Source organism: Ceratotherium simum, chromosome 19 (assembly GCF_057802395.1).
Source record: "Ceratotherium simum simum isolate JZ-2026a chromosome 19, ASM5780239v1, whole genome shotgun sequence".
Lineage (NCBI taxonomy): Eukaryota > Metazoa > Chordata > Mammalia > Perissodactyla > Rhinocerotidae > Ceratotherium > Ceratotherium simum.
Window position 1 is genome coordinate 13754008 of NC_141918.1, and position 15090 is coordinate 13769097.

The following is a 15090-nucleotide window of genomic DNA, read 5'->3' on the forward strand; positions in this document are numbered from 1 at the left end:
GCGAAGTGCTGGGGCGACGAAAAAGAAGGGTGGGGGAGGTGACGCTGAAACGGAACTTCATTGTTCGCGGGACCGACTCTTGGCCAAAGACCCCGCCGGCAGCGCCTGCGCAGTGCGCGCTCTTTGTGCCGGGCTGCAGCAAGCTAGTTGTTTGTGTCTCTCTCTCTGAGGCGGTGGAGGCGGACCCGGCGGGGCGTGGCCTGCCCCGTCGCATTCTGATTGGGCTTTCGCAGGGAGGTGGGCGGGGACAGGGCGGAGCTTCTGATAACAACACTCGGAGCTGGGGCTGAGGCTATTTGTTGCTGCGCCGCCACCGCCCGAACCATGGTTTGCGCTCGTCTCGGGTTCTCTTAGCAGCAGCAGCCGCCGCCGCCCTGTGCTCTGGCTTCACTTCCTCCTCCTCTTCCTGCCGAGCCACTTTCCTCCTAGCGCTATGACCGTCGTCTCCGTCCCGCAGCGGGAGCCGCTTGTCCTGGGCGGTCGCCTTGCGCCCCTGGGCTTTTCCGCCCGCGGTTACTTCGGGGCCCTCCCGATGGTGACCACGGCTCCGCCGCCTGTATCTCGGATCCCGGACCCCCGGGCATTGCCCCCCACCCTTTTTCTCCCTCACTTCCTAGGGGGAGACGGTCCCTGTCTGACCCCTCAGCCTCGCGCCCCAGCACCGCTGCCCAACTGCAGCCTCGCCACGGCGGGGGGCGCCCCTCGGGCAGCGCCAAAGAAGCGGCGCAAGAAGAAGGTGCGGGCCAGCCCGGCGGGGCAGCTGCCCAGCCGCTTCCACCAGTACCAGCAGCATCGGCCGAGCCTGGAGGGCGGGCGGAGCCCCGCGACGGGCCAGAGCGGAGCGCAGGAGGTCCCGGACCAGGCCGCCGCCTCGACCCCGGGTCCGGAGACCGCAAACCCCACTGAGGAAGCGAGTGCTTTCCCCGGCCCGCTGCCGCCCGCGGCGCCCGGCCAACCCTCTTTCAGAAGAGAGGTAAGGGCCTCGAGGGGGACCTGGGACCGTTGGGGAGTTCCGGCCCTTAGACGGCCGCCGCCGGACGCTGGGGTTTGGGCCCCAGCCCGGAGCGGGTCGGGAAGGGAGGCCGGCGTGAGGGGCGGCTGTTTACTTGGGAGGGAAGTTTCCGTGACGCCCGCTCTGTTCTTGCTGGGGAAGGGAGGGGGAGGGGGAGGGGGAGGCATGCGCTGGCGCCGCTCATTGGCTCCTGGGAAGCAGCCAATGAGAGGAGCGGCTGCGCCCCAGCAACAGCCCGGATTTAGAAAGCTGGCGGAGTTCCAGGGGGTTTCGGCGTTCCAGGCGCGCGGTGGGGTGGGGGAGGGCAGGGGCCCGCGGGAGGCTGACGTCAGCGCGCTACGTGCGGAGTGCTCCGGCGTTCCTGAAGAAGGCGAGGCCGGGTGGGGGCGGGAGGGGAAGGGGTGGGGGCCCGCGCCCGGCTCCCTGACGGTTGGGCGCTGCGAGAGTGGTCGGTGACGCGCGTACGCGGTCCCTCACCGCCTTCGTGCGGGGCTTGGAGTGGGCCGCGGCGGCTCGGTTCCGTTTGGCTCGCGCTCCGCTGAGATGTGAGGTGCCCCGTGTGGGCGGGGTCCTCCTGGGGCTCTGCCCGTCGCCGGGCGCCCCGCTTAGCTGAACTTTTCACTTGCAGAGTTGGCGGGAGCGGCGGCGGCGTTCTGGGCTTTTTGGAGCCGTCAATTTTGTGTGCTAGTGCATCAGATGAACGGAATTTATTGTTTTAACAATTCCCACCGTATGCTCTCCCGGACTTTCTTAATGGAAGGTGGTTTTATTACTTGTGTCCAGAAAAGTGAAGTTTTCGGAAAGAAATGTTATCATTTGAAGTGACGTTGTGCTGCCCAGTTGCCGTGCTGTTGGACTAGGATAAAATCGACTAAAACTGAAACGAGATTAAATCGCTAAAATGATTTAAAATTAAAGTAACCTCTATATCAAAATAAAACATTTCATTGACTTAATTTCAAAGGCTTTCATAATAATGAAGTGAAAATAAGTTACTGCCATTTGTTGAAAGAATATTGGACTGAGATATTTGCAGCCTATTTAGCTGTGCCCCTGGGAAAAATGTTGTCCGCCGTGATTCCTTAAATTATCTTAGATTCCTTTTAAGTTTTATAATTCATGGCTCCTCTGAAATATTAATGATAAGCTAAAAGCGAGCTTTTTTACTTCTTGTCTCCTGGTCAATAAGTAAGTTCCTTTCTTTTCTAGAACGGTATTAAAACCAGGGAGCTCTCTGTTGGCAGTTACCCTTAATGACGTGGAAGGGTTCTTGTGCTGCGGCTTTCTGGTTTGGGTCCTGCTTTCCATACCATGTTGCAGGTGTTGGAAGGGCTGTGATCTGATGGGTTACCCTACACTTTCCATCCGGTCATGGCCTCCTATAAGGATCACTTGAGTTAGGAAAGTTATTAGAATTAGTGCAGCAAAGTTCTTGAAGTAGTTGTTAAACTAGAAAGCAGGGGGCAGGCAGGAAGCATTTTTTTCTGACTACGTATTTGTTATAAGTATGTATAACTGGAAAAGATGTTCAAGAGTGATAAGTATTTTAGTATTTAGATTTTTATTTTAGTTTATAAGTTTCTGAAGAGTTTTTAGAAGCTGCGAGATAATTTTTCTGTGTATACTTAGGAACCATGATCAAAACACTTCCTCACTGAAAATCGAGTTCCTGCTAATAAAACTTTTCTTTATTCTGAAATAATTTTAAAAGTACCTGTCTAAGAGGTAAATAGTATATCTGTTAACATAGTTTTTGTTTTTAACCAGACTCAACCAAGCAAAATGAAAGCATCTGAAAATTTCTCTTGGCAACATCTTATTGTAAAAACACTGACCTTTGTCAGTGTGTGGAGGTTGGCATAGGTATTTGGAAGATAGCTCATTACTCTTACAGGTATAGAAAGGTGGACTTGGGGTTACTTTGGGTTTTTTCCTTTCACATTTTAGAACTGGCTCATGCATTGCATATTGCAAACAGTGGTGATTATATTTTTAGTGGTAAACAAAATTAGATGTGTGCATATTCAGACATCCAGTGATAAGTGCAACAAGCACATACGTTTGTAATCAAGACAATGAACATTTTAAAAGAAAGTATATTAGATATGTGGTGTGAGGTTCATGACTGATTTTTATCATGAGACTGTATTCACTTTTATGTTCCTTGTCTTTGTAGGTTTTAAAATCAAAGATGGGAAAATCGGAGAAAATTGCCATTCCCCACGGCCAGCTTGTTCATGGTATACACTTGTGTGAACAACCAAAGATAAACAGACAGAAAAGCAAATATAACTTACCACTAACCAAGATCACCTCTGCAAAAAGAAATGAAAATAACTTTTGGCAGGATTCTGTTTCGTCTGATATAATGCAGAAGCAGGAAAAAAAGCCTTTTAAAAATACTGAGAACATTAAAAATATGCATTTGAAGAAATCAGCATTTCTAACTGAAGTGAGCCAAAAAGAAAATTATGCTGGGGCAAAGTTTAGTGATCCACCTTCTCCTAGTGTTCTTCCAAAGCCTCCTAGTCACTGGATGGGAAGCACTGTTGAAAATTCCAACCAAAATAGGGAGTTGATGGCAGTACATTTAAAAACTCTCCTAAAAGTTCAAACTTAGATCTCCGATTTCAGTATGTGTGTAAAACATAGTTTTCCAAAATCCCTGGACTCTGGAAAAGAAAATTGGTATAAAAATGGAAATTTGCCTTGTTGCAATATACAGGTGCAAAAGATGAGTTTAAAAAATTACAAACAGCTTGTATTATATTTTATATTTTGTAAATACTGTATACCATGTATTATGTGTATATTGTTCATACTTGAGAGGTACATTATAGTTTTGTTATGAAAGTATGTATTTTGCCCTGCCCAAATGGTGGGTGTTTTGTATATATACAATGGAGAAATTTTAAGTGTGTGCTAAGGCACACAGAAGACCAATTTATTTGCACAAGGTACTGAGATTTTTTTCAAGAGATTTTTTTCAAGAAACAGCTGTTGAATCTCAAGGTGAAGATCTAAATGTGAACAGTTTACTAATGCACTACTGAAGTTTAAATCTGTGGCACCACATTGTAAACATGGGTTTGTCTGCGTTTCTCTAAATTGATTTCTGCCTTCTAATCTGTAATTACTGGAAAACTCCTGTTCCCATTTTTACCAAACTTAATTTCTGGCTTTTGGTTTATATCCATTATTCAGATTTAAAATACCTCTAATTTTAATGCCAACAAAATTGGTTGTAATCAAATTTTTAAATAATAATAATTTGCCCCCCCCCCCCTTTAAACTAGTCTTGACTCTTTGTGTGTGACTGTTTTTCATGTTTGAATGTGTGACAAGGAGATGGATTTTAACTTTCGATTTTACTGGCTGAATGTCTTTATACTAATCATCCATCCTTCCTCTGAAATTTAGAGGGTCCAATAATTTAACACTACTACCTCTAAGGGGAGGAATTCCCCATCTTACAAATGGAAATGGTTGTGGTCAAAAGTAAAGCTGATTAGTTTATAACTTAGAGTATATTTTTATATATGGACTGTTTCATAAAGTACCATTTGACTTAATCATACCATACGTTTTATAATGAAAGAAAATGTTTTACTAAATTTATATTGATGTTGAATGGTGGTACTTGAACCAAAGCAAACATAATTGGTGGTAAAATAGTAGATGATACTAGATTCTGAAGCTTGCTTGAAGATGAACATGGCAGCTTATGTATTTTTACTTTAAAATTCAAACTTTGTTCCTTTATTCAGTAGTGTATATATATATATATAAGGTCTATTCCAATAAGAAATTCTAAAACACAATTTTCCTTATATAGTTTTTAGTTACACAAAGCTAAAGTTTATCTCAACAAAAAGGAAGAAAGTTTTCTGAGTAGTTGAGCAATATTTAGATATGTGAAAAGGGTTTTAAGAGGGTATGTATATGATTCTATAAGATGGAATAGATGAGAAAGGTGCTACCATCCTGAGGAAAAAAAAAAATGGGAAAGTCGTCTTGTACCATCTGCTTCACACAGGAGGGGAGGAAGACACTTTCTGACTGTACAAAAGTGGTTGGTGGTTTGGGCACAACGTTACTTAGCATAACTGTTGACTTGATGAAGAGTGTCAGGAGGGTATGCTAACTTGCATTAGCCACAAAATCTGAGAATTACTAAAGATGTGCTGTCTTGTATACGCGGCTCATACGCGTCCACATCCAGCCAACCGTTTTCTTTGGCACTGGCTATAACACATGCTTTGTTCTTATGTATGTGGAGAAAGCTATACTTCGTTATTACATATAGGTATATATATAGCTGGCTTTAAAAAATGCATTTAGAGAAACTTAAACCATAATAAAATATAGGTGAGCTTTCAACCTTGTACAAGTTAGACTTTCTAAGAGAAGTGTTAACACACTGGTAAAGACAATGGTTAAATTTTTTAAAGGAATGACATAAGGAAATAGATTATATTATCAAGTAGTAATAGTTTTTATAGTTTAAAGAGTGAACAAAATTGGTTTAATTAGACTTACAGATATAGTTAGTGAAAAGGTATTAACAAATTTAAAAGTTGAATTGTTTTGGTGTTATAGTAAAATACTATTTAGCAACCTTTATTGGTCCCTTTGAGCTGCTATAACAAAATACTAGAGACTGGGCAGCTTATAAACATTTATTTCTCACAGTTCTGGAGGCTGGGAAGTCCAAGACTAAGGCGCCGGCAGATTTGGTGTCTGGTGAGAGACCACTTTGGTTCATAGGTGGTGTCTTTTTGCTGTGTCCTTAGAGGGCACAAGGGGCGAGGCAGCTTTCGTGGGCTCCTTTTGTAAGGGCACTAATCCCATTCCTGAGGGTTTTGCCCTCATGTCCCAATCACTTCCTCAAAGGCTCCGCCTCCTGATACCATCACTTTGGGGTTAGGCTTCAACATAGGAATTCAGACCATCGTGCAGCCCAATTATTATTCAGCCACCTTTATTTTTCTCTTTTTGGAGTCTTCTGAAACATTTTTCCCAATGTTTTTGTAATGATATTTGTTTGGTTTTGTGGGTGTACAAAGCAAACGTGTTTCCAGTCATCAGCTTCAGGCCCAAGTTTTAACTAAGGCGCTGGTAATTGCAAAGGGGTGAAAGGTTTATAAGTGTATGTGAGTGGAAAAAAAAAACACGCGGCAGCACTACATTATGGAACAAATATCAACGTGCGGTTAGTGTTTTATACTGAAGTTGCTTTTAGATAAATCTATACAATTGGATACCGAGTTTATTCAACTTATACCACTGATGGAGTGACGCTCAGAAAGAGCTGCTTTTATTTGCATTAATCTTGGTGCTAAGTATTTTATTAGTGTCTTCCTTGTGGGCAGATAAAGGGAAAAGAAGGTAATAGACCAAATTACACTATGAAAAGATTGACAGGAGCCATTATTTTCAAACATAAAGGTGGTTTGTAAGTTTAAATACAAATTTTAGTGTGGTTTATAAGTTAAAAGACTAGAATGTATTAGGCAAGTAATCTACATTTTAGCCAGCCCTGGTGGTCTAGTGGTTCAGGCTGCTTCACTTCCCTGTCAGGGAACCACACCACCCCTCTGTAGGTTGTCATACTGTGGCGGCTCTGTGTTGCTGTGATGCTGAAACCGGGATTTCAAATACCAGCAAGGTGGACAGGTTTCAGTGGAGCTTCCAGACTAAGACTAGGAAGAAGGACCTGGCCACCCACTTCGGAAAAACCTGGCCATGAAAACTCTATGAATAGCAGTGGAGCATTGTCTGATTGCGCCGGAAGGTGAGAGGATGGTGCAAATAGAGCAGGCAGGGTTCAGCTCTGCTGTCCACAGGTCCCTAGGAGTCGGAATCAACTATGTGGGCACTTAAGAAAATTACATTTTATCAGGACCAGCATTCAGGTTTTTAGGCATAGTACTATGTAGTCACTCCTTTCCTTCACAATATTTTAATATAAATTTAGTATGCTGTACAAATGTAGGACCGGAATGGGATCCAGTCATGCTATGTTTGGGGAAAACCACTTGTATTTCTTTTGCCTAGTACATGATTTCAAACTCCCTAAAACTCCCCACAGTACTTGCTATTGTGTTTACCTGCCGTCTTTAAAAGCCCTAACTCAACTTCTGGTGGTGAGAAGGAACAAGACCTAGGCCCCATCCCAGTGCTTCTGCCCTTCAGCACGAGGCCCCAGGCTGGACCTGGAAAAGAGGGCACAGCTGGCACCCACCCAAGACAGGATGAAGTGAGGATTGTGAGGAGCTGTGGCTGTGGTGGGTAGGCTAGACTCCTCGGATGCCCTGTCCCTCACCCCCAGCACGTTAAAGAAAAGCATTTAGATGTCTGGGAGAGGGTTTGGGTTGCCCTATTCCTGGTTCTTCCAGAAGCAGTGCTGGGGGGAGAACCACGATTATTAAATGGTTTGAAATTACAAAAAAAGGGGGGCTGGTTTTGAGATTAAGGAGGCTTTGAAAAAGTTGTACAAGGACATAAATTTTGAGTGGGGACATTAAGCAATCAGTTCTAGAAAGGAAGGTAAGGAATTTGAAGAAGTAAAGGAACTTCTATTTGATGTTGGTGGCATTTTGTGTGAGTCTCTGTTCCAGCTCACACAGATGCAAATACCTTCTTCACAGATAGCTGAGAAAACACATTTTAGAAGTTAAGATCATAGTTTGAAAATTCCCCCAATTTTTAGTCACCAATTTTAGCTTTTTCTAATAGTATGTTGTAAATATTAATACTAATGAGTTAGCTTAGATGAGTTCTGACATCTTTCCCAAATCTGACAGTCTATGATTCCAAAAAATGTCTCATTCATGCATAGGTTTGATAACACATTTCTGCATATGATTATAAAAATTCTAACAATGAAACTAATATAGAGTTCCTGTCTTTTGGATAATAAAATTGTCTCAACCACTTGCACCCCCACCTTGTTGGACATTTTTCAGTTGTGTCATTTTTGAGCAGCATGTCTACATTTAATGCTTGGGGGCTTATGTGTAAGGTATGTTCAGGAAATACAGAGATAAAGGGCAGAGCTAAAAGTTAACAGTACAGGTGAGTGGAGAAGAAATGGTAAATGTGAACTACAAGCTGCATTCCCCCTCCCCAGAACCACCAGTGCCTGAAAAGTTACAAAAAACTAAAGTCATTGTCTCACCCAGAAGGTAGTGACTAATTTTGGTGAGCAGGGATTGTCTGGTTGGGAATCTGACAACTTAGAAGTAGCACTGAGTTGGGCCTTAAAATATTCAGTAGTATCTGACATACAAAGAAAAGGAAAATTGTCTGAGGTAAAAGTCTGAGCAGACAGTAGTGTGGAAAGATGTGGAATGTCCAGTAGCTCAAGAGAAGTAAGTGCAAGGAAGATTCGGTGTATTGAAAGATGTATTGGGGTAATAACATGAAGGGCCTTGCATGTCATGCTGAAGAGTTTCAACTTTATTCTGTAAGCATGACAGAACCATCAAAGGTTTATGAGCAAGAGAATGAGACTCCTGCTTCAAAAAGAAAACTGGTAAAAATAAGAACAGTATGGAAAGGGAAAGCTTGAGACAAGATCACTTAAGGAGGTTATTTTGGTAGTTTAAAACACAAAAGAGCCTAAAGAACATTATCAGAAGGAATACAGAGGCATGGACTTACTTGGGAGATGTTTTGGGGTAGAATTAAGAATTGAGCAACTGAAGGTAAGGGAAGAGTTTTTAAATCGGGCAATTAGGAAGATAAAACGAGCAATTAGGGAACTCTGAAGGGGAATCGGAATTACACAGCAAGATAGTTTTGATTTGCATGTTGAACTGGTGAGGTGCGTGTAGGGTATCCAAGTGGGAATACACAGCAAGTAGACAGAAGATAGGTCAGGCCTAGAGGTGCAGCTTTGGTAATTGTGCACGGAAGCACTAATTTACAAAATGAAAATGGAACTGAAATATTTTATCTTCCTATATCCTCTCCTTTTTTCCTCATAAGGCTTAACACCCTTACCAGTACTTTTGACCTCATCCCTTCTGCCTCCTATGTACTCTTAACTTCATCTATGATAGTAAATTAGTTGTTGAATTAGAACGTATTTCCTCTCAGTGTTAGATGGTGGGTGGTTCTTTACCTACCTGTAAAAGTCTATGTTAGCGGATAGTTCAAATTTAAGTTCTGAATGCTGATAGCAGAGGCCCAGTTGGTGAAAAGGAGGAATAAAGTTTTCTTCTCTTTTCTTAGTCCAAGATTTGAAACGGGGTAAAATTGAGCTTTTATAATTCTATTTCTCTTTTTATACATCTCCCATCTCCTAATGACCCTAGTTGCTGATTACCCTTTATTTAGAGGGTGGAAGGCCCCCCAACTCCTATGCCCTGTATGCAATTGATACCTGTTTCAGGTTGAGAATCAAACACATTTACTTATACTTTGGTATGGAAGGCTGACAGGCTCATCATCTTCCTGTATATAAATTTTTGAAAGACACTGCTGAACGAAAAACATTTTAAAATCACAGGCCTGCCTCGTTGAGCATCTGGTCTCTGAGCTAACGCCTCCAAGTTGTTTTTTGTACTTCATTCCTTTCTCTCCTGAATCCACAAATCTTTCAAAAACTCCCAAATACAAATTTGCAAATGGGGGAAGACTATGTCTGTGTTGTGAGATGAGATGGTGTAGGAGGCAGAATTGTGTAAGCACAAATCCTGTGTATTTCAGGAACTACTTGTTTTTAAATCTGAAAGGAAATTTGAGTACATTTTATAGAACGTTATTTATAAACACATGACAATTTAATCTTTGAAACTTTCTTGAAAGTTTTAGATAGGATTCTCTGAAGGTATGGGGTAGATGGAGTTTTAAGAGTTAGGGCTAATCCAGGCTGGCCAGGTGGCGCAGCGGTTAAGAGCTCGTGCTCCGCCTTGGCAGCCCGGGGTTCCCTGGTTCGGACCCCGGGCGCGCACTGATGCACCGCTTGTCAAGCCATGCTGTGGCAGCGTCCCATATAAAGTAGAGGAAGATGGGCACGGATGTTAGCCCAGGGCCAGTCAGCAAAAAGAGGAGGATTGGCATCGAATGTTAGCTCAGGGCTGATCCTCCTCACAAAAAAAGAAAAAAAGGGCTAATCTATTTTATGCTTGAACTAAACCGCTTTTCTTTAAATGTCTTGGATTAGATCATCTTGAATTAATCTCTGACAGTTTTCAGATTATGTTACTTTTCATATCCTTTGCGATTCTCTTGGAGGTCTAAAATAAATATGCTAGGGGCCAGCCAGGTGGCGCAAGCGGTTAAGCGCGCATGCTCCGATGCGGTGGCCTGGGGTTCGCCGGTTCAGATCCCGGGCACGCACCGACGCACCACTTGGCAAGTCATGCTGTGGTGGCATCCCATATAAAATGGAGGAAGATGGGCGCAGATGTTAGCCCAGGGCCAGTCTTCCTCAGCTAAAAAAAAAAAAAAGGAGGATTGGCAGATGTTAGCACAGAGCTGATCTTCTTCACAAAAAAGAAAAAAATAAAATAAAATAAATATGCTAAAATGTGTAAGTAATGTTCCTAACATCCAGGAATTATATTTACCAAACTTAAACTTGTATTATAAATACCCCAAATTGAATTACAATTTAAGATTTATAAAAGGTGTTGCATTTACTGAGGGTTCATCGTTGAGATCTTAGAATTCATTTTCTAGAGCAGAGTTTATAGTAATGTTTCCTTACCGTAGAATTGGTCACATAAATTTAACTTCCTTCTGTTAGAGGAATAGCTTATCATAGATTATGTGCATTAATTAGTCTCTGAATTAAGTATAATGGTAAAAAGGGACAAAATGGGAGAACTGGCAGAAGCAACCTACATGGATAGTCATGGAAAATCATGCACATTTCTCAAAGGAGGCTACATGTTCTAATCAAGCACCATTTAATTAGAAGAGATCATGTATCTTAAACATATAACAATAGCTTAAACAATAATGAAAATACTACATTCCTCTAGTCATTCACACAACAACTTTTATGCATGTGTAAGAAAGAATACAGGAAAGTGAAGTAACTTCTCCTAGTCTAATATATAAAAATGGCAGAAAAATATGTGGTATTTTATATCTCATTGTAAAGATAATAGATACTAGTCAAACTCCTCCAAAGCTGGTCATATATATACCTAGCTACTCCTAAATCATTATAGTTCCTTTATTCTAAGATTAGAGATTAACCCAATTAGTTGTCAAAACAAATTACAAATGTCTTCTTGGCAGTCTAGAATATTGCAGAGGGGATGGTAGGTAGCAGACATTTTAATAATCTTTGATTATTTCCAACATGCAAATGTTTGATTTAAATTGAATTCAAAATTGCCTTCTAACATTAAGATCTTTAAACAGGAAGGTCTTTATGAGTATACTTCACTTGGGAACACAGAATCATAGAGGGCTTTGGTTCTTCCTACCAAGAACCTTTGGTTCTTCCTTCCTTCCTCCAAACCTTGGAGAGATCTACAATTTGGGGGATCTTCTTGCTATAAAATAAGGTCTCTCAATGGTTCCTTCCAAAGTTGAACAAAATTAGCGTTACTCTTCAAATGATCAGGCATTTACTGCTCTCAAATTTTAGAATGAAAAGATTAATATCAAAGACTGTATGGCCCTTTTCCATCAGACTTCCAAGGGCCCTAGTCACTATGCATTCAGTCCAGTCTCCTTAACCATCTGTGTCTATTTCTTAACTTCCTGTAATCATCTGATGCTTGAGGCCAGATCCTGAATTTCAAAACTAAGAGAATTATGTTTATGAAAGGTTCAACCAAGGTTTTTCTGATCATTCTTTAGCTAATTAGAATAACCCATTTATGAACATTCCAGTTTTCAAAATTTTACATGTTAAATTCAAAATAATTGGGGGATAGATGGATATATATGTGATAAAGCAAGTATAATTTACTGTTAATTGTAGAATCTAGGTAGTGGGTATATCAATGTTCACTGTAAAATTATTTTCTTACTAAAGATTTTTATAATAAAATGTTAATAGAATTGGGGAAAATTAAGGCTGCTTTACTAGTTCATGTCAACATTATACATAAGCTGAGTATTTGCCAATAATTCTAAAAGCACATGGCACAAATAAATTAATCTTTTGAGGTTGTAAACTTTGAATCTCCGGAATGTTTTTCTTTGCATTTCCAAGTAGGCTAGTTAGTTGGTTATTAACACTTTTTGTGTGTGTGTGTGCGAGGAAGATCAGCCCTAAGCTAACATCCATGCCAATCCTCCTCTTCTTTTGCTGAGGAAGACTGGCCCTGGGCTAACATCTGTGCCCATCTTCCTCCACTTTATATGGGACGCCGCCACAGCATAGCCTGACAAGTGGTGCATCAGTGTGTACCCGGGATCTGAACCCGGGCCGCCAGCAGTGGAGCTCGCGCACTTAACCGTTAAGCCACGGGGCTGGCCCCAATTATTAACAGTTCTAAAACAAGAGAACAACTCTAGTCAATGACTGAACCACCAAAGCCATTGTAAATAAGAACTGAAACAGAGAAAGGATAATGTATTTAAGCATTGGCTTATTTGGGAAATGTGCGAGTTGACATTTGATGTTAACGTTGACATAAATGTTAATGCTTGAAGAAGCTTTAATTAGGGGAGGATAAAGAGGTAGGTGGAGACTATAAAGATTCTGAAGGGTATTTACAATAACTGCCCATGACTTGAGAGGAAAGTTAAAGAAATTATCTAAAGTGGAGTAACTTGAACGTCAAGGAGTGCAAGAAAATATGTGTATGCGAGTCTCAAAAGAAAGGCGACAGCTCAAGGGCTGATTAGCACTGAAGTGACTAGGGAGTAGAAGGGCAAGGCAGTGTGCAGTTCTTAACAGTGGGCTCCTATCCTTTAAAGCCTTTAAATGTTGAATTAATACCAGTGGAGCTAAGTGAAAGCTAAAAGCATTTAAAATTATTCCTTAAGTCACGTAGTTCCACTTTCCATGACAGACAGTCATATAAACATCTTAGTCAAAACAAATAAACGGTGGACAAATTGTGGTCACCAAAACCTCTTAAAGCGTATCAGTTATATGTGACTAGTGACAGGCAGCTCAGAGCTCTGTACAAAGTGCTTTTCATATGAGATATTTTAGAATAAAAATTTTTCATCCATCATGTTTTTAAGTAGTATTTTTGAAAAAACCCCATTAGTAGATTATATGATGAGTAGGGAATTATAAAGTATAAAAAATGACCAAAAATGGTTAGACCTTATATATATTAAAAATTGTGATGAATATAAACAAAACTAGAACATAAGTATTTCTAATTTAGCTACATTTAACATTTTAAGGCCAAAATGTTAAGGTTTACTGACAATGATGAATGTTAATGCTTTTCTCTAAGGTTCTTATGAAATTATATATTTCACAATGTGTTAAAATAAATTTAAATAACATTCCTTCTCCTTTTTAAAATGTAAGATTGCCCAGAGTTTGAACAGTTACATAGCTTGTCAGTTTCGAAAAGGTCTTCAACAGAATACTTTTTCTCAAGGTGTAAAATATTACTACAAAGCAGATACTGCCTTACAAATGTAATAGGAGCGGTTCTTAACCCCCTCTCCCTGCCCAAATCAATTCAGTTTTTCTTACTATTAAAAGAAATTGGCTATCACTTGGGGCTTTGAAGACTATTTTATACTGAGATTTTTGTTGAAATTAAAGTCAATTTAACAGCATTTTAAGTCAATATTTTTAGGAGTAAGCTAAGAAAACTGGAATGTAGTTATTTCTTTAGAAAACAGGTGATCATAGCAAAGGATTCTGGTTTTCCTCAGTTTACCTCCATGAAGCCATTTCTAAAAAGCATATAGTACTTAGACATTTAGTTAACAGAATTATACTCCTAAATTAGAGAAGTAGCAATTTTACTTCAATTAATTCAATTTTACACTTTTTCTGAGGAACTACTCATCCTACACAAGCTGTAACACAAATAAGATCAAACAGGAACATGCAATCAATCCATTTCTAGGACTTGAGTACTGATAGCTGGCTAGGCATTCTCTCATCTGAAGAGACTGACCCTTTAAATTTTCTATGAGCATTCTGAAAGAGCCTGAAACTTGACATATAGCAAGATATTCTTGATTTTAATTTGTGATCTATTTACTAGTTTATAAACTAACAGAGTTGGTGTTTTGAATTATGTGAACCAAACACATACTTAAAATCACACAGTACTTTTAAAAAATGGTAACCATTAACCCACTGAGCAACCATCTACCTCTACAAGTTGATACTATTTCTTTTCATAGTTCAGTTGTAGTATATTCCTAGAATATAAGATTCAAGACTAATCATATAATCATTTCCCCAAGAGAATAAAAACATTATAATACCATTTGTTTTGGAAAATACTACTGATGGGGTATAGAAGTCTATGTACATTATTTTATTCAATCTTTTTTCATGATTCCTTTAAAGAAATGCTATTTGTCATTATTGTAATGTACTGTTTTAACTTGAGAGAAGTGAAATCAACCTGGAATATCTAGCACTTCTATCAGGGAATATTATATTTCTAAAAAAGGGTTTTGACGGAATTATCTTTATACTTAATTTTATGAACATTTTTTTTTTGATGAGGAAGATTGGCCCTGGGCCAACATCCATGCCAACCTTCCTCTATTATATGTGGGACACCTGCCACAGCATGGCTTGGTAAGTGGTCCATAGGTCCAGGCCCGGGGTTCCAAATCTGTGAACCATGGGCCACTGAAGCGGAGCGCGCAAACTCGAACTTAACCACTACACCACTGGGCCGGCCCCTGTGAATATCTTTTTAAAGGTGTTCAAGATATAAATTTTCCAGAGGGCCTAAATCAACCTGGTAGACCAATGCCAGAGTTAATGCTATGATCCTAAATACCCTATTTTCATCAAGGGAGTGATTTAGATGCTAAGGTGCACAATCCTCATTTAACACTTGAAAATGGTTTCTAATCAAATATATAAGTTCTGATTCCAAAACCCCTATGTCTCACTGAACCACTGGTCCTTAAAACTCTTGGGAGTCATGAACTTGTTTGAA

The 15090-nt window shown here is 40.5% G+C and overlaps 1 protein-coding gene across 1 annotated transcript; it reads left to right on the plus strand.

Annotated features, from left to right (window-relative positions):
* The first annotated feature begins 286 nt into the window (after positions 1-286).
* On the plus strand, positions 287-13671 carry PNRC1 (proline rich nuclear receptor coactivator 1). The gene is made up of 2 exons (XM_004422112.3): positions 287-973; positions 3189-13671. The coding sequence occupies exons 1-2, from the start codon at positions 434-436 to the stop codon at positions 3630-3632; spliced, it is 984 nt and encodes a 327-aa protein (XP_004422169.1). The 5' UTR covers positions 287-433; the 3' UTR covers positions 3633-13671.
* Positions 13672-15090: the final 1419 nt, after the last annotated feature.

What these genes read in the sequence shown, in the direction of transcription:
- PNRC1 (XM_004422112.3), top strand. Translation starts at nt 434, where the DNA reads ATGACCGTCGTCTCCGTCCCGCAGCGGGAGCCGCTTGTCCTGGGCGGT. An exon ending in AACCCTCTTTCAGAAGAGAG is followed by an intron (nt 974 to 3,188) that starts GTAAGGGCCTCG and finishes TTGTCTTTGTAG; the next exon opens with GTTTTAAAATCAAAGATGGG.